General features: G+C 44.7%; 2 protein-coding genes across 3 annotated transcripts in view; one reads left to right on the top strand and one right to left on the bottom strand.

Moving 5' to 3' along the window:
• Window positions 1-24,054, bottom strand: part of CDH23 (cadherin related 23) — a 569,738-nt gene that overhangs the window by 29,413 nt on the left and 516,271 nt on the right. The window contains exons 38-43 of the mRNA XM_025203550.1: window positions 11,024-11,245; window positions 10,803-10,922; window positions 8,659-8,839; window positions 5,967-6,100; window positions 4,527-4,736; window positions 1,134-1,241 (exon numbers count right to left, since the gene is read on the bottom strand). Coding sequence (XP_025059335.1) covers window positions 1,134-1,241; window positions 4,527-4,736; window positions 5,967-6,100; window positions 8,659-8,839; window positions 10,803-10,922; window positions 11,024-11,245 — 975 coding nt within the window. The remainder of the gene's footprint in view (window positions 1-1,133; window positions 1,242-4,526; window positions 4,737-5,966; window positions 6,101-8,658; window positions 8,840-10,802; window positions 10,923-11,023; window positions 11,246-24,054) is intronic.
• Window positions 16,873-24,054, top strand: part of VSIR (V-set immunoregulatory receptor) — a 38,454-nt gene continuing 31,272 nt past the window's right edge. Inside the window, exon 1 of one of the 2 annotated variants that reach the window (XM_014519697.2) lies at window positions 16,873-17,231. In XM_014519697.2, the coding sequence (XP_014375183.1) occupies window positions 17,054-17,231 (178 nt within the window). In that variant the 5' untranslated portion in view covers window positions 16,873-17,053. The remainder of the gene's footprint in view (window positions 17,232-24,054) is intronic. The other variant, XM_006023122.3, reaches the window with a different exon arrangement.

The following is a 24,054-nucleotide window of genomic DNA, read 5'->3' as shown; positions in this document are numbered from 1 at the left end:
TGCCTTATCCACTTCAGCACTATGGAAAATCTGAGCCTGGTACAACCATGTAACTGTATTATCAGAATATGCCACGTGTGCAATACGCATCCCGCTGGCTGGACTTTATTTCTAATCTCCATCCGAGGCCTGCGTCATTGCGACAGAGACATTTCAGATACTCCAATATCATTCTAGTAATGCAGTTCTGTGGCAGCATATGGCTGGCCCATATGCTAAAGTACTATTCAATGCTTTCTGGATTCCAGCCTTTGGGGTCTAACTGTACTACTGTCACCATGTTATAGCTCTCAATAGCGTAGCCTCCATTACAAGGATGTGGCCGTGTTGCCTTTTGCTAGGTAAGGTAGCAGCATGAAAAAAATCACTCCCCCCAGTCAACAGTTATGCCAGTAAAATCCCTGGTGTAAGTCCAGCTACACTGACAGAAGAGGGCTTTTGTCAAAGTACCTCATGTCTTCTGGGGGGTAGCATTGGTAAGTTGGCAAAAAAAAAATCTGTAATGAAGAAAAATTCCAATACACTCACATACCAACATATTCCAACACGTGGATGGTCACAGACACTGTGCCCTTAAAGGGATATGGTGAAATTACAAAGTGTTTCAATCTTTATCTATATGCATTACAGCAAAGAATCAAGTATCGAAGGCTACAGCATCACACACAAATTGTCTCCACCATATTAAAAAATGATATATAAGAATTCACAACACTGAGGGGTTGCATTCTTTTTCCTAGTAAAACCACAACTACTTCTTTCTCCAGTATTGGAACAGACTGTGCTTTCATTCTGATGCATCTCGGTGTATTTCTGAAAAGCCAGATAACATGGAGTAGTTGCTGTGTAATCATTATTGGAGTTAAGGCTAGGAGTAAGACATTTTAAGAAAATTCTAGCTTGCTTGAAATACAGCTAGTCTGGATTTTTCTGATTCACTCTGAAAAGAGAAAGGAAGATAGTTTGGTTTGCATCATCTGTGTGTGAATTCCAGAAATTAACTGGGGCTAGGTGTGTTGGAGTGTAGACTGCCAGATTAAATATTTTCTGTGAAATTCCACCCTCTCTTTGCCAGCACAAGCAGCTTTTCCCCAACTGTTTTTATGGAAAATCCCAGTGCTGTCTGTAATTACCCGCCTGGCATTGCGTGGGTTCTCAGGGTTGTCCTTTACGGTTATGGTCAGCCTGTACTCAGCCACCCGCTCTCTGTCCAAGGGGCGATTTACATAAATTATGCCCGTCTGGTGAGAAAAAAAGGAAAGAAAAAATAAAATGAAGATGCAGCTAAGATCCCTCCATCCACTATTATTCCAAGGCCACACAGCTCAGATCCACTCTGGGTGATGGATTTGGAGAGTGTGGAGTTCCATGTGTATTCTGCATAAGCCACACTGGCAGGCCACTCAAGCAGTCTCTGAGACTCACATGCCATGCACAGCTGTGCATATAATCCAAACTTTGTTGGTGTTTAAAATAGGCAATATTGTGTACAGTGAATAGTAGGGAGCATCAGTTTCTCTTGCTGGTGTGCATATCAACAGATAGTATTTACAGTTCCCTGCCTACAATATCAGATAGCTTCAAATCATTGCTTATCAACTTCCTGGCTTTCATAGTTTCATAGTTGGAAGGGTCGGAAGGGACCTGAGAAGATCATCAAGTCCGACCCCCTGCCATGGGCAGGAAAGAATGCTGAGGTCAAACGCCCCAGCTAGGTGTCCATCTAGCCTCCTTCTGAACACCCGCAGGGTAGGAGCGAGCACCATTTCCCTTGGAAGTTGGTTCCAGATCCTAGCCGCCCTGACAGTGAAGTAGTGCCTCCTGATATCTAGCCTGAATCTACTCTCCGTCCACTTATGGCCGTTATTCCTTGTTACTCCCAGTAGTGCTCGGAGGAACAGGGACTTTCCCATTGCCTGCTGGTCTCCCTTGGCCAGTTTATAGATGGCCACCAGATCCCCTCTCAGCCTTCTCTTGTGGAGGCTGAACAGGTTCAGGTCTCGTAGCCTCTGCTCATAGGGCCTGCCCTGCTGCCCGCCCCCTGATCATGAGAGTGGCACTCCTTTGGGCTCTCTCGATGTTGTCCACATCCCTCCTAAAGTGCGGTGCCCAGAACTGGATGCAGTACTCCAATTGCGGCCTGACAAATGTCATATAGAGGGGGAGGATCACCTCCTTGGACCTGCTCATGATGCAATTGTGGATACATGACAAGGTGCGGTTAGCTTTCCTGACTGCGTCCCCACATTGGCAGCCCATGTTCATCTTGGAGTCTATAAGGACTCCAAGATCCTTTTCTGCCTCTGTGCTGACTGCCAACTTCTCCCCACATCTTAGTGTCATCTGTGAATTTGAACAAGATGCTTTTCACCCCCTCGTCCAAGTTGCTGATGAAGATGTTGAACAGTGCAGGCCCAAGGACCGAGCCCTGGGGGATCCCACTGCCCACATCCCTCCAGGTCGAAAATGACCCATCCAACACCACTCTCTGGGTGCAGCCCTCCAGCTAATTGGCAACCCATCTGACTGTGTAGGCATTGACATCACAATCTCCTAATTTTTTAACGAGAATGGGATGAGAGACAGTGTCGAAGGCCTTCCTAAAGTCCAGAAAGACTACGTCCACCATGACACCTGCGTCCAAGGATTTTGTGACCTGGTCATAGAAGGCCACCAGGTTGGTCTGACAGGGCCTGCCTCGAATGAACCCATGTTGGTTGCCCCTAAGCACACACTCCCCTGCTTGCCCCTCGCAGATGTGCACCTGGAGAATTTTCTCAAAGAGCTTCCCCAGGACCGAGGTAAGACTAACAAGCCTATAATTTCCTAGATCCTCCTTAATCCCCTTTTTGAAAATGGGGACCACATTGGCCCTTTTCCAGTCCTCTGGCACCTCACCAGAGCACCATGAGTGCTTGTAAAGCTGTACCAGGGGTCCCACAATGACCTCTTTTAATTCCCTCAGCACTCTAGGGTCCTCTGGACCTGCTGATTTGAACATGTCCAGTCCCACCAGAAGTTCCCTGACTAGGTCCTCGCTGACCCTGGGTCTGGCTGCACCTCCCCTGAGACCATCGGGGATCCCAGTGCAGGGGATGACCTGGTCCCTGCTCAGAAAAATGGAGGCAAAGAAATTGTTAAATAGGTTAGCTTTATCGTCTGGTGAGACCACCAGATTTCCAAGCGTGTCCTGCAGAGGCCCCACGTTACCCGGAACCTTCTTTTTACCCCCCTGTGTATTTAAAAAAGGACTTCTTGTTATCCTTGATCTGGGTTGCTAGTCCCCGTTCCATATCCGCCTTGGCCTTCCTAACAGCCCCCCTACAGTCCCGAGCAATGGAGGTATAGTCCTCCCTGGTGATGGCCCCTCCCTTGCATTGGATGTATGCCTCCTTCTTAGCTTTGAGAGGTTTCTGGATGCTTTTGGTGAAACATGGGGACTTTTGAGCACTCTTGCCCCTTTTGATCCATGTAGGGATTGCCACCCTTTGGGCTTGGAGGATCGTCTCCTTCAGGCATGACCACTCTTCTTGGACTCCCAACTCCCCACCCCTCCAGGACCTCAGTGTCTCCCCAATTAGTCTCCTTAGCTCAATGAAATCTGCCCTCCTAAAGTCCAGGGCTGCTGCCTTGCTGCAGGCTTTTGCCACCCTGCACTGGATGGTGAATTCCAATAGGCGATGATTGCTATCATCCAGGTGATCGAGCACCCGCAGTCTCCTCACCAGGTCATTGCCTGTGGCCAGGACCAGGTCTAACAAGGCATTTCCCCTGGTGGGACTACACCTCCTGGGTTAGATGGAGGTCCTGTAACACGGCTAGGAACCTACGTGAGCGGTCAGACGTGGCTGACTGCTCTTCCCAGCAAATGTCTGGATAGTTTAGATCACCCATGATGACCACATCCTTTGACTTAACTGCCTCCGTGAGCTGACCTGAGAATTCCTGGTCTAGCTCTTCTCCCTGGTTGGGCGGTCTGTAGTAGACCCCCACTGTTAAGTCCCTTTTCCCCCAACAAGAGTTCCAGGTAAAAAGGAAGTGTGGTTTGAACATGTCAGAGAGGACTAGTGTACAAGAGTTCCCATTTGTCTCCTGTCTGGCTGTTCAGCTGCTACTATGCTGGAATGAGTTGGTGAATGCATGTCATGCTCAATACTACAGGAGTGGGGCCTACTGTGCAGCCTGTCCTACTCGTTGCTTTTTGTCTTTCCCTTATGGTACAATATTTCAAATCTATGCTGGGCAGAATCATCTCCTGAATGTACTGCTGGTACAGCATTACAGAGGGCACATGCACTTAACACGTGGGGTCTGCCTTAGAGAGGTGTGTTTCTCTAGTCAGTGTATTATGTATGCAGCTATTGTTTGCGCCACTGTGTGCACCGTATAAATCATAGCTGTCACTGTATGTAGCGAATGAAAGGCTTTGCAGAGTTTGTATTTGTACCATTACACATAAGACTAAAAGACCTGCATGTGCTCATGTATGTTGCTGCATACAGAAGTAATGAGGCCAGGAGACGTACAGTGCCATTAATGTAAAAAGCATTTTCTCTGTTGCCAGCTGTTATATTGTAGGTCAAGAGGGCGTTCCGCCCGCTGTCAGCATCTCGGGCAAGGATGCGGGTGACGAAGTTGGAGACAGGTGTGTTCTCACTGACGGTGATATTCATGGGCAGGTTAAGGAGCACTGGATCATTATCATTAATGTCCAAAACACGCACACCCACCATGACCTGAAAGATGAAAAAGAGGATTTTGGATACAAAGGCAAGCATTATCTATGGTTCAATGTATCCCATCACTCCTGGATTCCCTGAGTGTGTTCTCATCCTTCTTCCATATTACAACAATCAAGCTCTGTGCCTTCTTCCATAATGCCTCAGATGGCAGGAATTTCCTACTTTTTGTTGTTGTTGAAATTTCATGTCTCCAGCCAAACCAGCCAACTCAGTTTTGAATTCTGTTGACTGAGCAGAGCTAGATGGTGCTACCACTGGCAAGTATCCTACCTCCCAGACTCTTCAGCATGGGGCTTCAGATACTCCCAAATCCATGGCAGGCATCCTATGTGCAAGCCCCAAGCCTAGAGGCCTTGAAGTTCAGATGCCCCCTAGTCTCTCTTGCTCCAGTCAAAAGACAGAAGGAGCAAGCTAGAGGGAATTTCCTACCTGACTTGACTTGTCACAGGTATGGAGTTTTCAAGCAGTTAGCCCAGCTCTGTAACTGTAGCCCACTCCCCGCCCTCACATTCAGGCCATCCTTGGATAGACAAGTTTTTCTGTTTTATGCAGTAAAGCATTTTGTATGTGGGACAGGACATGGGACATTTCTTATGATGTAGGAGGTGTCCCTGCAGTTACAGGACCAAGGCCAGAATTACAAAGCCATGGCCATGCTTTGCATCACAAGGCTCAGCAATCTTTAGTTCCGTGGTTTTCAACCTGTGGTCCACAGACTGCTGGGGGTTCACAGACTATGTCTAAGTGGTCAACAAAAGATGACTGATCAATCAAAAGTATGTGAATACCCACACTTACAATTTAAAGGGGCCTGCACCTCCATTCAAAATGTCCAAAGTGCTGTCCACCTCCATTTACATTTTTTTAGGGGTTCACAAATGATAAAAGGTGGAAAACCACTGGCCTAGTTCATTGATGGTGATCCTGTATGCCATTCTAGTACATGTGCTTTATCAGGTGACAGAGGAAGGGAGACAGAACCTCCCCAACCTACTTGTCCAGGTTTCATGAAGAAAAAGAAAGGGAGAGGATGAAGTGACAAGAAAAATGGAAAGGACAGGGTGAAGGGGGTACTGAGGAGAGGGGGTCAAGGCCTCTTTTCTGCATTCTCCCCCCCGCCCCACACACACAACTTCCCTACCCCACGTATTAAGAAGGCTGGGAATGTGAGAATGTAAGTGAGGCTTCAATGTCCCAGCCTCAAGGCCTGCTAACAGGACTCACTGTGGAGCTGAGAGGAGGTACCCCTCTGTCTTTGGCACAAATGGTGAGGTTATAGAAAGCAATGTTCTCTCGATCTAGCTCAGCATCCTTCCGAACTCGCAGTTCTCCCTCCACAGGCGAGATCACAAATTCTCCTGGAAGAAGGAGAGAGGATAAAGGGTAAACAGGTTATTTCTGAAAGGAGATTTGCCAGTACCAAGCAAAGGGACTATGACACTGGAAAGCTACACAGATCCCATTGACATCAGGGCAGAATGCTGAGACTTTGCCTTGGTTTTTCAAATAGGAGTAAGTGAGCCAATGGAGGCTATGCTTCTTGACTCCCAGCCTGCTACAGGCTTTGATTCACTTAATTTAAACTCCAGCTGTTAAGCTCTGCGGGAGTAGAGAAAATGTTGTCTCCTGTATCCTACCTTATTTCAGGCAGTCAGAGAGGTAATGAAGGGGAGAAGGTCACTTCACAACAGCCTCCTCTGCCCAGTGAGCTCTGCAGACAGGTTAAAAACAGCACACTGTGTCCCAAAAGGGTCACTTGGTGACTAAGCTATCCCACTGTGATTGTGTTTTCTCCAGAAACTGACCCCATTTCTGGATGTGGCCAGGGATTTTTGCACATGCTTGGCTGACAAAAAGATGTAAATACCAGTGTGTTGAATACTGACCCTTCATAAATCAAAACTAGTTCTGTTACAGTCACTCAATTATTGTCTACTTGTGCATAGGAAATTCCCAAAGTACTTTGTATGTGGTAAAAATCATCTCTCAAGGCAAGCAGCCTGATTTGCAGAGTTTCCTACAGAGTACATCTGGCACAGGGACTGTCTTTCCTTTCCAGAAACTGAACTTCAGTTACTGTGAATAGGATGGTGAAATCTATTCCCTGGTTTGCACACATTGTTGTAACACAGACATTTTGTCTGTGCTGAGGGGAGACCTAGGGCTAAAATGCACTTCACTGTTGGGTAATGCTGCTGTTGGTCTGGTCTGAGGTGCATATGCAGAGCTGTATTTATCTGTGGGAAGCCTGCACAAGGGCAGCCTGCCATCACCCTGGTTCCAGCCTGACCTTATAGACTGTCACTTTCAATAAAATTCATTAAATTCAACCTCTAAAAGTGTGAATGAAAAATTCTCCTCACTTCCTCTAATGCCTTAGAAACAAGCCCCAAGGTTAAGTGAAGGGTTTCTGTATCATTAATCCAGAGTTATTGCCAGAGACTGGAAGTTAGAAATTGCAGGTGGCTAATCAGCAAAACACAGCCATGACCTTTGCCTTAACTCCCAGTTTACCATGACTATGGAATGCAGCGATGGGGTGGACAGATCCTGCTGGGAATTTTGTGCTTCTTAATGTCAACTTCCTGTATTTTTCCCAATAGATTCCATGCCCATTCTGGATTTCCCTGAAGTCCCTGCCTACCTGGTGCCCCTCCTTTTGTAACCTTGGTTAAACTTGCACAAGCCCATGCTGTCTCTGAACAGCCCACAACAGGTTGCAGTGTTTCTCCACAGAGCGGATGTTCTTTGTAATAGGATTTCCTTGTGTACAAAATTGAGTTTTTCAGAAGGAATCAGTTGCGAGGACAGTTTTTGAAATGCTTCCTGTGCTTTCCTAAACAAGCTTTTTAGCCCTTTCCACTCTCTGTTCCCCTCTCTCCCCCTTCTCCCTCTTCCCCCACTAAAGATCTGTGCTTGGGGAAAAAAGTACAGCACTTGAATAAAAGTGGCTCATCTGAATAGCCAGGGAAAGGAAGAAGATTACAGATTCTTTTGTCTACTCCACAAGTCTTGTCTGATTTGAATCTACAACAAATTACACCCTCTTAGGTCCATAGCTGGACCTTTTGCTATCCTTACATATGTCGTATTGTGTTGTGTATCTATCATTGCATAAGGGGTGTGTTCAGTAGACAAGTGTATTTATGCATATAAGTGGTTGTTAGTGAATAGTTGTGTTACACAGGGAGATATGTGCAGACACAGAGATTTGTGCAGATGGGTATGGGTGTATGTGTGCACACACTAAAAAGGTAGATATATGTGTTTCTATTATTTTATTGTCACTTCCATAGCATTCGACACTGTTGCAGTCTAATAAATATGACTTTCTCACCACACCCCTGGGCACTGAGGGGTGAGGGTATGTCTGTGCAATGGCAGCAGAGTATTCTGTCATGCCACAGAGGAAATGAGCCCTGCCCACCAGCTTCTGGTTTATGCAGGTCAGTCCCAGAAATTAGAGTGAGTATCCCCCAGGGGGCTGACTCTGGCTTCATTCTCAAGACCTAGGTTTCTGGCATGTTTGTGAACAGTGGCTTGGGGTCCCCTCAAGGCATCTTCACCACCTTGTTGCTGGAATTGATGCATGTGGAATGGGGGTGGGTGACCAGGGCTCACTACCTTGGCAGTGAGACTGAGTTCTCTGCCACCGCAGTATAGACAAATCCCAAGTGATTTGCACAAGGAAGTCTATGGTGCAGTCAGGAACAGAATCCAGATTTGCTGGTTCTCAGTTCTGTAACACTTCTTCGTCACATGTACACATACATTTTTGAGCATATGGGGAAGAAGTTGTGCAGAGGCATCTGTGTGTGTCTGTGCATGTGTGTGTGAAATACAAAAACATGGGGGATTGTAGGAACAATCTAAAGGAATCTCATAAATTACCTTCCACTTCTTCCCCACAACTTACCCAGAGGATCCCCTGCTATGATGCTATATTCAACTTGTCCATTCGGGCCTGAGTCCCCATCATGGGCCAGGAAAGTCCACACTCTTGGGCCAGGCTGACCTTCTGTGATGTCAAAGGGTCCCTCATAGGCCCGTGGAAAAGTAGGTTGGTTGTCATTAATATCATTCAGATTCACCAACACCTGCAGTCAAGACAAGTATGGACAGAATAAGGGAGAAGCCACAAAGGAAACTAGGACCAATCCTTTTGGCTGTGGCACCAAAAATCCTGGTTAGAACATGTGAGTCAGCAACGAAAATAGTGGAATCAGTAGACTTTCTTCCCTGGATGGTTTTGGTCAGACAAATGGAGTAGCATCTTGTTTTTATTTCACTTTATCAGCTGTTTAAATGTGTCTGTTTTGAAACATTCAGTCTAGCATCCAAGATTTGTTCACTTAGTTTAGCACACAAACAAAAATCTTTTGGGTTTGTTGGTTTCAGAAGCAACTGGCCAAGGATAAAGAATATCTTTCTTCCTTTCTAATGTTACTGGATTTTGGAAGGTCCTTTAGAATAAGTAAATAGGACAGCAATGTAATGACTGATTCTCAGCATGCTGGTAGACTGTGGCTGTGTTCTTGGCCAAAGTAAATATAGCGTGAGGCAAAAAAAAATTGGATCCAGTTTTCTGATGCTTCTGTATTTACTATTTATCAGAGTCCAACTAGAGCACTACACTCCTGTCACACTGGCTCAGCTGGCTGTCAGGCCAAGAGAATGCAGCATCAGCTTCCTCCTGACCATTTACATGTTACAAGCTGACAGCTTCAGGCACATGCAAAAAGAGCACATTTCGATGATCTATACATTTGTACAGCACATACAAATAAGAGGCTTTAAAAACTGACTGCATGAGTTAATATGGAAAAAGGAAGGTCAATGGGGAATTCTAAGCATCACAGGTAGAGAGTAACAAAAACTGCAAGCATCTAATCTGACCACATTCCATTGCTTTGGAAGGCCAATTTTCTTCAAGTAATCATAGAAATCATAGAGAAGTAGGGCTGGAAGGAACCTCCAGGGGCCATCAGGTCCAATCCCCTGGCAAGGCAGGGGATTCCAATCCCTATCCAAATCATCCTATACAAATCCATAATCTAACCTCTTAGTAAAACTACTGCCAGCCCTGACACAATAGTATAGTTTGCATACTGCTGCTTTTATCAGTTAGTTGCTTTATTTTTCCTGAATACATTATAAACTCAAGAATTTAGTTTCTAATGTTGGGCAAACCTTAAAGCATCTGGAGTTTGAACACACTCTTATCCAAAATATAGTTAAAGGTAATGGGAGCTATTTGATATGGGATATTTTTGTTGCTTGTCTGGATGTGTATAACTCTTGCAACATGTCTACACAGCTCTACTGTGCCAGGGAGTGCTGCCAGGAAAACACACTTCACTTGTTCACTCCCACTCTGAGTGCACCAAACAGCTGCAGGTAGCTGCTGCTTGGTGCAGATCTAGTGCTGTTCTAGCCACAGCTCCATTACTTTTTATCAATGTTTGGTGGGTGTGGCACTGAACTGAGTGGGGTGGGCACCTTCCCGTCAGAGCAGAGAGTGGCCGGAAGCAGTGGAGGCATGCCCTGAGAGCGGTGCCAAATAGTGTCTACATTTTTTTGGCATGTGTTGCATAAAGACTGGGAGCAAGTGAACTTCCATAGAAGTGCTTATTAGCACAGTTGGAGGCAGTAGAGACAAGGAGGCAGTAGAGACGTGGCATTACTATTTAGATAATTATTATTAGCTATTATTTCACAGCTGTACCTAGCAGCTCCAGCCATCAGCTTGTCTACGTTACAAGAATTCTGCCAGCAGAAATTCTGCTGGTAGAGAGCACCTACCACAGTGAAGCCACCAGAAGATATATATACTCCCTTGTCTCCTGCAGGAACAACATAGTGTCCAAAATGACTTCTGTGACATATAGAACTACTTGCATGCTACAGCATGGAGATATGAAACTCTTCTCATAAAGGGGAACTTCTGGAGTGAACAGAAGTTCCAATACCGCAAGCATAATTCTTTCCAACTTCTCAAAACCTCTGCTTCTTAACTGGCTTTTGTAATTGTGGACTGTGGCCCGCACAGCAGTCCCATACCGTTGTGGTGGATGTGAGACGGCGTGATGGGATTGGGCACTGGTCCGTGGCAGTGACAATCAGGGTGTAGCGCCCGTGGCTGATCTCATAGTCCAGCTCCTTCACAGTATGAATCTGCCCCTGAAATGAGACAGGAGTGCAGAGAGTTCAGCAGGAAGGAAACTAACCAAAGAAACCAGCAAAACAGGATGGAAGTGTCAAGCTACAGCATCATGACTGACCGTAGTACTGTCTATATGAAAGGTGTCCAAGATATTCCCCTCTGTGATGGCATACGTAACTGTGCCATTGGGCCCCTCATCGCGATCTAGTGCCTGGATAGTGATAAGCGTGGCATTGAGAGTGTCTGGCCCCTCATCCAAAGTGACTTCATAATGCTGTTGCTGGAACACAGGGGCGTTATCATTCTCATCTACGATGGTGACATACACAGTGGTAGTGGCCTGTAGGAAAAGAACTCACATGGTAAATGTCATGTTACAAAGAAAACCTCAATAAAAAACGAACACCCTTCCTACAAAATCCAGGAGCTTTCCCTTTTGGGTTCTGGCTGCAGACTCACAATCTGGTTGGAACGCATTGGATTTGCTGGTGCAAAGACCACGCAATGACAATTTCTGTCTAGAGACAGAAGTGGTACAAGTGAGTGTTTACAGTAAAAAGTAACACTTTGCTTGTTTCTGGCACTTCCCTCTAGAAGAACTCAAATCATATAAATGCCAACGAATTAGATCTCACATTAGGTAACCACCCTTATCCCTATTTAACAGGCCCAAACTGCGGCCCAAAGAGGTTCAATGACTTGCCCACTGTTAATGCCAACTTTGCCTATACTGCACTTCTTTTTTTCCTTCAGTCACTTTTACCATTATTGGTAGCAACACAGGGAGCACATCTACACATTCGTTAATGCGCAGTGACTACTGAGAGGTTTATGGTTGTAGCCATGTTGTTCTAAGGATGTGTTTGTACCCAAATGCTTGCAAAGAACAATTTTTCCAACTATTTAGTTGGTCTAATAAAAGATATCACATTTACCCAGAGAACCTTGTTTGCCAGTGGTTACTGCACATTTAATTTAGTACTTGTATACTATAATCAAGTACTAAATGAACGTGCAGTAACCTGACTTACTGCACAGTAGTGCTGGCAAATGCCTTTTAAGTGATGCTACTACTCAGTAGCCAAATAATACTCCACAGTAGCGTATTAGCACTGTTTGTGCTGTGATGTGCTACTTTGCAGTGTTATTAGGCTACTGAATTGTTAGTGTCCTGTGTAGATGCACCCAGGGAGTACTATTCTTGATGGGGTAGTAACTTTACCACTTCCAGTGTTTAACCCTGATTAGAGTAGCCCTATAAGACACTTTGGCTGAAAAGCTGGTCATGGATAACACTAGAATTGCTACTGTTGTTCCTACTGATAGCAACACTAGGACAGGACAAAAGGCTAACATAGTAAGCCAGGGGAATGGAATGACAGGCTCTCAAGTTCCCTGATCTAACCACTAAAGCACAATCAACCTGCTCTTTAACCAAGACTTCTTGGTACTGTTATCCTGAAAAAGAAAGACATGTGAATGCTCAGAAATGGTTAATGTACAGCCCTTTGTGCTTACCTGGCCACTAGAAGTTCTTCCAGACACATCATCATGGAGGAGGAGCTTAGTCCCCCTGGTACCAGTAGATGAGAACGGCAGGTCATATGAATTATCAGGAAAGAACTATAAATCCATCACATGACCCTGACTATTTTAATAAGAGTAACCTGCAATCTTTGGCTATCAGGGACATGGGTAACCTGGACAAATGGCTATAGCAGGATTGAAGGCCATGGGCTGCAGTCAGTACTCTGGAGAACAAGCCAAGGTCAGGAACTGCCGATCTACACTGGGGTCAGGAATCTGAAACGAAGTATGAGGATGAGGCCAGGTAATGGACAAGACAAGAGAAGGAGTCTGAACAGGAAGAATCTGGAGAAAAGGCTTAGCATTAGCAGGGTTTCTTAAGGTCTGAGTAGATGTTTACCAGTTGTCTGACTCAACCCTTTTACGGCTGACTCTGAGGAAGAGGCCACATAATAGTAGGGTTTTATGCAGGGCAGGGCATGGCTGAGCTTTCTTCCATCATGTTAAAGGCAAATGTTAAAGGCACATTTTGGCTGCTTGACTCTTGTTCCTCACACTGGTAAATGCCCCGCACAGGGATAAATTTCTATTCAGTCATTGTCTGGGTGATGGACAAGAACATTTCCTAACTGGGGTATCTGATGGGCTTGTTCAGTTTCATGCCCCACATAACCTAACTCTTGCCTACACATCCCATTGGTATCTCCCTGTCCTTACCTGGCACTGTACCAGGGATAGTGAAATTGTTTCAGTTTGAAGTCACTTAGCACAGAAAATGCCCTAGCATAAGAAAAAAGTGTGGGGCAGTGGCATTAACACCAGTGGTATACAAGTTACAGAGGAAGGACTTAGAGCAAATAAAAATGAGGTACTTAAGGTATTTTCTTACCTGATTTTACTGCAGAAAGCATGTGACTTAGTGTTTTCTCCCTATATTTGCCCTATATTTCTCCTTAATTAAATGCTACTTTATCCTCATCAAGGAAGTAACTTTCAATAGACGTATACAAAAAGTTGGCAACAGAACGCCAAGCCATTCAATGATTTGCTGGTTTTCTACTATATTACAAACTCAAAACTCAGGACAGATTAGGAAGTTACATTACGCTCAGAAACCAACTCTATGTTTCACTGTCAGGGAATTCAAGATGATTAGTTTATTTCAAAGTTTTTTTCAAATTCTGACATGAAACCATGTGACCCTCCACAACTCCATTTTGCTTTAAAATTCTAGGTTGGTTTGTTGTGAAATAGCAGCATCCAATCCAAGCCTGCCCCTCGCCTGGGAGCCTAGTGAAGTTTTGTCTACACTGCAAAAATGGATTTGTGTCAAAAACGAGCCAGGGAGAAAAGAGCAGTCATTCTGAGAGAGCTCACTTTATCTTATTCCAAATACTTAAACAGGAACAAGGAAAGAGGTGCAACAACAAAGAAGTAAATATGGGCCATGGGTGCTTTGGAAAGGAGGGAGGCATTCCAATCAAAGCCCTGTAGAGTAAGGTGGGAGCAGATGCCATAACATCATGCCCCTGAAATCACAATCACACAGAATACAAAATTTCTAATAAATAAAAAAATGTATAGAGCTCAGCCCATTCAAAGACAGGTTTGCTCTGCACATATGAGGCTCTTAAAAAGGATTCCTCATGCCCTATCTGAAGAACAAAGAAACACACACATTCCAAGCATACCAGCCACCCCAGGAGACAAATGGCCAGGCATTGCTGGGAGCATGGTGCTTTCTGAGTGGAGGGCTTACACCACTGGGGCACATGACACAGAATTTGTACTGGAGGGAGAAGTAACATAGCCTGCTATGCACTGGCAAACGGTTTTCAGGGATGGAGGGAAAAAATAAACTGCGCACTTCCCTCCAGCATGTCCAACAGTGGTTCTCAACCTTTTTTTTTTAGACTCAAACCCTCCCTTCACCCATAACTTTTCCAAATTTAGCAGCACCCCATTTCAAGACTCCTTTCACTCCTTTTTTTGACCCAGTAATGCCAACTCTCATGAAAAAATCATAAGACTCCTGATTTCCAAGTCAAATTAACTCTGACTCATGATATCCTGATAGATCAAATCTCTGGAATTTTTCTTTTGTTACGTGTAGAGAGCACCAAGCTGGTAAGTCTGTGGAGGGGAAGGGGCAAAGGGAGAGGGAAGAGGCAGGGGAGGGCAGATTGAGGCCCCCACAGTGAGGGAGGGAGTGGGGTAGGGGCTGGAGTGAATAGGGCCCTGGGGCTGGGGTGAGTCATGCAACAGAGCTGTGGGCAGCTGTCTGGTTGTCTGCCTGTCTGTCTGTGTGCGTGTCTGTCTGCCCCTCACTCCCAAGCCAGAGCCCTGCCCACCCCCCAGCCCTACTGCTGCCCCTGACTCCTGATCTACAAGACCCTTCATCCTGCCAGCCCCCTCCCCAGGCTCCAACCCCTCCCCCCCCACACACACATCCACAGTCCCCCACACCTTCACAAATACCACCCCCCCCACACACACATTTCAAAAATAGCATCTTATATTTACATTCCAAATCTCTTGATTTTTAAGAGTTTCTCTCATGATTTTTGACATGGTGGGTTGGTAATACTGTTGACTACAGAAAAATACTAGAGCACTACTTCTGTTGTAAAGAACTCAAAAGGTCACAACAGGCCAGGATGTTTTTGACACTATGGATTCTTATTTTAAATCTTTGGGTTTATCTTAAATAATGTGCAGGTGTTTGCACAGATAAGTGTTAATTTTGCATGGCACCCTTGAAAGGATCTCACAACATCTCATGACATCTCACAGTTGAGAGTCACTGACCTGCAGGAGGGACAACCCAAACTCCAATTAGCTGGAATAAATGGGATATAATGAATGTGGCTGGAAAAATCAAAGGATTTTCAGTGTGGTTAATACACATAGCAGGATGAGTCTGTTGTGAAGAGTGGCAGCTGGGCTCTGGAGGAAGAGGAGATTGGAGAAGTGTTTTGGTGAACCCAGTTGCTTTTCTTGTTGCATATGTTTTCTCATTCCTGTTTTCTGCCTCAGATTCTGTACCGATGACCACAGTCTCATTCTCAACAGGGTACAAAGTTCCTCTCCAGGCCAAAAAACCCCCAAAAATCAAAGGAGAGGATTCAGAATATTTCTACCAAAGGCATTTAGGCACAGAATCATTCCAGATGCAGTTATGAAGCTGCCTGCTCTAAGTGATGGGTTCTCATCTACCATTCACCAGTCCACTGTGCAGTGCATTCAACGCGTTCACACTGAGCAACTGCAGAGCCTCTGTAGTTTTGAGACTTCTGTCTTGACCATCACTAGGGACTTTGGGGAAAGTGCCACATCACGTCTTCAGGTTTTTTGGTTGTAGTCATGTTGGTCTAAGGACATAGGCAGGCAAGCTTCTTTGGGTAGATGTGATATCTTTTATTAGACCAACTGAATAGTTGGAAAAAAGTTCTTTGCTTGTGCCTGAAAGCTTGCAAAGAACGTTTTTCCAACTACGCAGTTGGTCTAATGAAAGATATCACATCTACCCTAAGAAGCTTGCCTGTGTACATCATGTATTATAATGCAATGACATGACATTGTATTTTGCAGCGCTACAATTATGCTTTGGCAAATGGGTTCCTGTGCCCAGCATTTTTCTTCCAGAGCCTTCGTACACAGTTTCAGAGCTCTGCACTCCTGATCCACATTTCTGATTCCTCTCTCCTTTTATTTTTTCCCTACCACCTTCACTGTCATTTGAGCTGAGATGCACCTTCCCAAATTGTTTCTATTGTGCTCCTGAGTTCCAGGTACAATGGTGGAATCTCGAGTTTGATCCTGGCGGAGCTACCAGACTGATGGCTAACTTAGAAAAGAACCGCTCAGTCAACCCAGCTAAAAATTGAGTTGGAAAAATATTCAGGGCAATGTAGGGTTGTTGACTCTGAATCTATTCCAGGAGGTTTCATCACATGATGTAATGACATTAATTACGGTGCATAGACTTGACGTCAGGAAGGCAAATGCACGTGACTATTACATTTTAAAAACCCACAGGACTACTGTATAAATTGGATTCAACATTTAATATTTATTTTAATGAATGCCCTATCATTTATCTCCCGGGTGACTGAGCACTCTCCTGGAGATTTATATCTAATTCTTGGAGACTTCAGTGCAACCCTAGAGGGTTGGCAACCCTAGAGCAATGTTGCCTGAAGAGAGCATCTGAGATGTGCTTTCTTGTGGGGAAAGGTATGATTCTTAAATCACCTACACTGCTACTTCCAAAGGCAATAAACCCACCTCCTGCTACCCCTGATAGACCTATGCTGAAACCAGCAGCACACAGAAGGAAGCAAGACTTCATATCACGTTTTGTAGCTGCGTGTGGGAGGATGGGTGTGCACACATGCTGGTTACTCGTCTGGGTGCCTCTCTCTGTATGAACCAGGCAGTTCTACCCAGCCACAGTCAGCTGCTGATGGCAGGAAACAATAAGAAGTCCTTTTAAACCTGGAGGATCAGCTTGCATTGAGCAGCACAGCTCTTTGCTTTTCCTTACCACCGGGGGGTGGTATGTCTTTTCTTTTTTGCTGGTAAATTAGTGTTCATTATCTCAGTGAAATTTCCTGTGTGCATGCAACTCTCGCTGTCTCACTGTGTGCAAGAGCCACCACAGGAGAGCAAAATACGGAGGACAGGTTTGCTCTGCTTCCAGAGTTTGAAGAGGGGTTTCTTCTCCCCGAGGAGCAGAATGGACAGTGTGTGGAAGGACTGGGTGCTTCTCACAGTCCTCTGCTTGGCTTTCTACCAAGGTAAGTTCAGCCTTGTTTACCCCTTACAGAAAGGGAAGCCTCTCTCCCTACCCACCTAATGGATCCCCCTTTCTGTCTCCCACCAGGAGACTCCAGTGTATTTGTGAGCTATTTACTTTCTCACCTTTCTGCCTGTCTTATGATTTCAGGGTTTCTTGCAAAACTCACTCATGAAGCTTTCTTCTCTGGATGGTTTAAATGCTGTTTATGAGAGTGAGGGCGCAGAGAAGCTGCTATATTTTTAAACTCTGCTTTCCTGGAATTATTTCCCTCTCTCTTCCTTCACTTTGAACTAATCGGTGTGGCAGGCTGAAGGCAAGCTGAAAACAAAACAGCCCCTCTAATCCCCTCAAGGGATAGTGCAAATGCACTGAGATAGAGGGCTAGATTGTTTCTTTTGATGCTGAACCACAGCCCTTTTGAGGGGCAAGCACAGCACATTTGCCCTGGCTTCTAGGAGAATGGAGCCTTTGATTCTAAACAGAGCTGCAGATAGAGGGCAGTTTGTCTGAGTTCAGAGAAGATGGTCCTTGCAGTCTATAGAGATTCTCCACTTTGCTGGCATTACTGTGCAGTGTGCACTGATGTGTATTCACGCGAGGAAGGGACAGTTTTGCCTGTTTCTCTGGGTGCAGCAAATGATTTTGCATCACTGTATTAACTTGCATGTTCCTGATTTTTAGCAAGGATCTGTGTTCAGAAGGGGTCCATGTGCTTCTGAAGGTGTTCCTATACTTGTAATATTATCAGCTTTTTTACATAAGTTTGATACCAGCCAAAGCTGCCAAACCTTAGCTGGTGCTATGGAGCAATCAGCTGGCCTGGCATCAGGGTCACTATTTCCTGCATGGTGTCTCACAGGCTTTTCAGAACATTGAGAAAAGTTTTATAACTGGGGCTTTGCATGATCTGCAGGTAGAAGTCTCTTGGCGCAAATTAAAGCCATAACTTGTCAGCAGATGAACGTCTTGAAAATGAAAGAGATGTATCACACTGGCAAAATGCCCACAGGCTTAGGAATTTGCTTTAGGTAATTCCTGAGGTCCCCCTCGGCCTCTGGATTCTGTGACCTACTCGACGCATCTACATGTTCATTAATGCACCTCATATACTGTGCATTTAGTTTAGTAATCAGTTAATAAAGCACTAAATAAATGCACAGTACCTAGAGTTACTGTGCAGTAGCACCAGCACAGTTATTTAGTGACGCTTACCAGTGGCGATGCGTAAGGGGTGCACAGGGGTGTGTGTGCACCCCGAGAGCGCTGGTGCAACCTCTGACTGGCCACGCTCCCCACTTAGGTGATGGGCAGGGGTGGCAGGCGAGAGCCCCCCTGCAAGCGCTGGCCAGGGTATGAGTGTGCCGCGGCCACTTTCGGGAGCAACGCATCTGCCCACCGGTCAGTAAGTTTTGCCGCAGGGGGATGTTCGGCAAGATTGGCTGCGGGGGGAACCCCCGGTCGTTCATTGGTCACTGAGGGACATGTGCCCCCCCAACTAAGGTGGCATGATGCTTATTGTGCATTAGCCTAATAACACTATGCAATAAACTATTAACACGGTTTGTGCTGTGATGCAGTACTGTGTAGTGTTATTAGGCTAATGTGCAGTATGCATCTGGTGTAGATATGCCCACTGGCTCTGTCCTACTACAGTTGATGCCCATTAGTAACAACAAGCTGGTGCCTGGCCGCTGTGTTGCTCCTAAGAAGTCATTGTCATTATGGGGAGTGCTGTCTGAAAACATGGTATGGGAAATGTAGCTGAAGGATATGTTGCTGGTAAGCAGTCGTTGCTCTTAACAGGTGTTGCTAAGTGAGTATCAGCTGTACACAATCCCTGCTCCATCTTCTAGATGGCAGTAAAAAATATCTCTGAGATCATTGCCAGTGTGCCCTCAGGAAAAATAAAACCTACCCCAGCATCTGGCAATTGGTTTACTCCTGCACTTTTATTTAAGAGATGGAAAAAAATTGTGTTTTGTTTTAAATGGTTCCATCTCTGATTGTTTGGCAGATGGAGTGATGACGACAGGTGGAAGGAAGTTAGACAATAATTGCCAAGAGAGCCCCTTTTGATTTTGGGTGGAAACCACTGGATGGCAGCATACTTTACTCTTCTGTTGGCCAATCATATTGCACATGCTGGGGCTATCTGCACCCTCTAAGCCCTCCCCCACCACCTTCCTGACTGCCATTCTCCAACCCTCCTCTGTTTCAGGGGCTCTGTGCATCCTCCATACTCTTAATATTCATGCCCCCTATTTCAACCTCTCTCCTCACAGGAGCTCCATGTATCTCCATATTTCCCCTCCCCCCATAGGTCAGGGTCTCTGTGTGTGCCTCATTCTCCCCCTGGCCAAGCGATGTCACCCACATTCCACTGACTACTTTGCTCAGCCTGAAATGCCAGAATCCAAAAATCTCTGGGTGCTGCCTGGGAAATAGTGCAGCACACCTCAGTAAGCAAAAGGTCAGGCCACATATCTCTATTGCCTTGTCTGTAGCACACATATCTGCACTAGCTCTGATCCAGCTGGCATGGCTAATAGCTATGAAGACTTATTGTGGTGGCATGGACTTTACTGAAAGTTAGTCACCAAGGTCCCTCAGTATCCTAAGCAGGCTTGTACAGCTCTCGCTGAAGTCTGTGCCACTGCACCTTCACTGCTGTGGTTAACTAAACTAGTCAGATTAAAGTTTAAACTCACTGTGCTGCAGTCATACCTTCTGCATGCAGTGGAGATGGCCTCTAGAGTTATGCTGCATATAAGCTTCAAGCTATGCCACTAAGGCCAGCTGAGAAGGGATCAGTGATACCTTTTATTAGACCAACTAGATGTTTGAAAAAAACAACATTCTTTATTTGCAAGCTTTCGGGCTGAGAAGGGATGCATTTGTAGGTGGATTGCTGAGCCATGCTGACCCCCCACAGCAGGAGTGTGGCAGACCAAAAGCTACCTTTCTCTAGGGAAGAGAGCCTTCAGTATTGTTTGATTTCCGATTACAGTTGGGAAACACTTTTCAATCAAAACTTTTTCCACCCAAACATGCAGTTTTAAGTGAAGCAAAAATGTTTTATGATATCATGTCAATTTTGTTGAATGGTTTCAGTAAAAGAAAAAGCTAAAAAAATGTTTAAAAAATCTAAACCATTTTGTTTCAATTTGTCCATCTACAGTGACATTTGGTTTCAACAATTATTTCATTGTTACTGTTAAAAAGTTGAAAAAGCTTGACAATTATTTTACCAAGAACAAAACATTTTGCTTGACTTGAAACAAAACATTTTTCCATTTTCTAGAACTGCAATGGAAGTATCAAGTCAGATTTTCTTGGACAACTGTCTCTGATACGAGAAAAGGAAGGTGAATACCCAAACCAGAGAATTTTGCAAGTAGGACTGACTTGTTGTACCCTAATTCAGGGCCTGAAGTGACTGGCTGTAATTACTGGTGATCACACAGACACTGCTGTTTATGTAGGCTGGCTGGCAGGGGATGCCATGGGAGGAGCAAAGTCTATAGCTTTGAAGCTTCAGTGATTTGACAGGACATCGCTACTAATTCTAAATGCTCCTGTAGTCCTGTTAAAACTTCTAAACTTTTCTGCCTCTGCTCTTCATTGTTTTTCTTATAGCAGTTTCATATTGACTGCCACATCTCACTGACAAGTATGTTCGCGCACTATGTCTGCAGCCGCCACTGGGAAGGTCTAGAAATCAGGCTTATCCAATGCTCTGGTTTTCCAGCTGTCACAAGTATCAATTCTTCCGCACCAAGCCCTGGTACATTCCCTGACATTTTGACACCAGTTGGAGATGGCCTTCAAAAGTTATCACTCATATCCACAAGCAGAGAAACACCTTTGTGTGCAAGTTTTATGCCATACTTTGCCTGGCCACTAGTGTTTTTTGATTTTTAACAATTCCTGCAAACAACGTCACATATTTTCAATTCTGTCCTAGCTTGATCACATCATGCACAGCAATATATAACGTAGGAGACTGTATCTGAAAAGTAAATCCAAAATTACCTGGGAACTTAAGAATTCAATCTTTGGCTTTTGGTTGTACCTTTATGCACCTATATACCTAAATTATTTGCATTTTAAAAACCCACAGGATTAATTTATTTGCATGTGCTCACTTTTTCATCCCCAAAGGTGGCAAAAACTACAGATCAGTACAAATTAATACGGCCTTGTGATTTCAACTACTATTACTTGCCTAGGCTACCCCTTCTGTGACCCACATTTTGGGGAATGGGATTTTAGATCATGGCTAACTTGTGATGGGTTCATGTATTTTGGAGGGTCCTGGGATTTCCAGCAAATGATAAAAACTCTACCTGATGTGCTTCCAAGTTATGTCAAGCCTCCTCCAATACAATATTAGTAGCACCTTGCTGCGAGATCCACTCTAGAAGTACTCTGAATAAAATGGCATGAGTAGGGCAGGAAAAATTCAGGAACAGACCTAAGTGTCTTAGTCACTCTGTGTAGCATAAACAAACAGGCACGAGCAAACCAAGCAGCTGCCTGGGGCCCGGACAGAAAGGGGGCTTGAAAATGGTAATTTTTTTTCCCATTGTTCAATTATTATTATCATTATCTCTGGCGGGGGGGGGGCGCTGAATGACACTAAATGTTTGCCCAGGGCCATTAGTAGTTTAGGTACAGTATTGCTGAGTAGTATGTAGGGAGAGCAGAGACAATACCCAGTTGCTGTAACCCCTGAAATTCCAGGGGGTCCAGAAAGCAGAGAGAGTGAAGGATTTCATGATAGTGAAGCTCCAATTCAAATACATTTAATTACAGATCTGATTAAAAGCCCTTCAAAATTAGTGGCCTTTTCCCCCCAGAATTCTCAGTGGGCTTTCGATAAGGCTGTGAATAAAGGTTTTACTTTATTTGGTTATTGTGGGTCCTGGAACTGAATATGAGGTCTCCTTTAAAGTAAGTCTGATCATTCAAGTTTTCTTTTATTTATTTGTTAGTGATACTGCTCAGGATATGCTCAGTGGTCTTCAGAAAGATGAGAAGAGAGGGGTGAGGGGAAGGGGATAACAAAAAGGCTTCTGCCTCCTGGAGTCAGGAAGATTTGTTCTATAGCTGGTAAGGTTTTCTTCATGAAACCTCAGAACAGACGTAATTCACCATTTCTAAAGGTTTTGTCACGTCCTAATTACCAGGTCACGTTTCTGCTAGCTCACAAATGTTTCAGGAAGCCCACGTTTGTGAGAGAGTGGCATTTTGGATGGAAACAGTGTGAGAGTTAGAGTTTCAGTGTAGTCTGCAGATTTTTGCTTTGAACTTTTTCTTGGAACCTAAAACAAAGTGAAACCATAGAGATAAGGTCACTGGAAACAGATGCCATGGAAAGTTCTGAGCTAAGGTGAAGAAGGCATCTTTTCAGATTTGGGCTAGTATGAGTGTGATGTTTTAAATGTGATTGTAAGCTTTATGTTCAGGGTTCCTTCTGAAAGCAGACTGAGGCAGTACTTACTGATTCTGCACAAATAGATTGAAACACTAGCTTTAAAGTCTCCATGCATACTCAGAAAATGACTGGTGGTTGACAACATTGGTCAAAAATGGTTCTTCCTTAGCACTTTCAGATAGTTCAAAAACCATTAGTGTAGAAGGAATCAAGCCCAGCCTCACAGTCTCGCTTTTTGTAAAGCTTTGATCACAGTAACAATTGAGAGCTGATCTGTTTTCAATGCTGCATGAGAGGGGAAGCTGGGAGGCACATGTCAATTCAGTGTACTCTCCTAATATAAGCACATCTTAACAGAAGTAGGAACTGCGACTTGTTCATATCAGTAGGCTGAGAATGCTACAGCTTAATGATTATCAGTTCAGATAGTCTTACAACATTTTCATGAAAAAGTGTACTGTTTTGCTACTATATCTACTAGATCAGGAGTTAAAGACAGGCAGGGGAGGAACACAGCATTTTCCTTCCTCTGCTAACTGTGGTTGAAGGATTAGCCTTTCCCTAATTAGACTAATCAGCACTTTCTCACAACTTCATCTTCTCTTTGGCCGGTAGGCTAAGAGATCCCCTCTCCTCATGTTAAAATCAACTCCAACCACTGGTCACAGCAAAGAGGTTCTTAAAAGGACCATAAATAGCATATTTTCCCCTGGTGAAGAGAGTGAGCAGAATGTTACCAGACTGATGGAAGGAAAGGAATAAAGAACGAGAGAAACTGAATGGGACTAAGATTTAGGTGATCTGTAGGATGGTCTGGAAGCTTTTAGAGAGACAGAAGGAGGAGCACTCCACTAGATACACAAAGCTCTAAATACACTATAATTCATTTGAAGATGCTTATTTATGATACAAAGTTCTTTACATGGACACTTGCTTTTCCCCACATTTTGTTTGTTGTGTAAAATAAATCTTGTAAATTTAGACCTCAGTTGGGAAACAAAATCATGCCTTCTTTCAAGGCCCCAGGATGTTTGCATCAATCCTGCTTGCACCGGCTCACCACAGAGCACAAGAACCGAGTGCTTGATTACATCACAGAAGGCCACAAGGCAAAACTGGAAGACTGAAGTACTGCAAGTAAGGCAGGCAAAATAAGTTTGCCAAGATATTTGCATTGAATCACTGCTGGGAAGACACTCCTGAATAAAACCCAGCTGACTAGCCAAGGCCCCAACTGCCCAACTGTATTCATGGGGCTGGTAGGCCAAATGGGTGACCTGCACGTCTCACTGTGAGAACTGGAGCCATCGTGACTTTCAGGCAGCAGCTGTGGAAACTGTTCAGGAGTTCCTCATCACTATCTAACCAGCAAAATTACTACTTT

The sequence above is a fragment of the Alligator sinensis genome, unplaced genomic scaffold, assembly GCF_000455745.1.
Source record: "Alligator sinensis unplaced genomic scaffold, ASM45574v1 scaffold546_1, whole genome shotgun sequence".
Lineage (NCBI taxonomy): Eukaryota > Metazoa > Chordata > Crocodylia > Alligatoridae > Alligator > Alligator sinensis.
The sequence above is the reverse complement of the archived record's forward strand: the minus strand, read 5'-3'. Positions and strand labels throughout refer to the sequence as shown.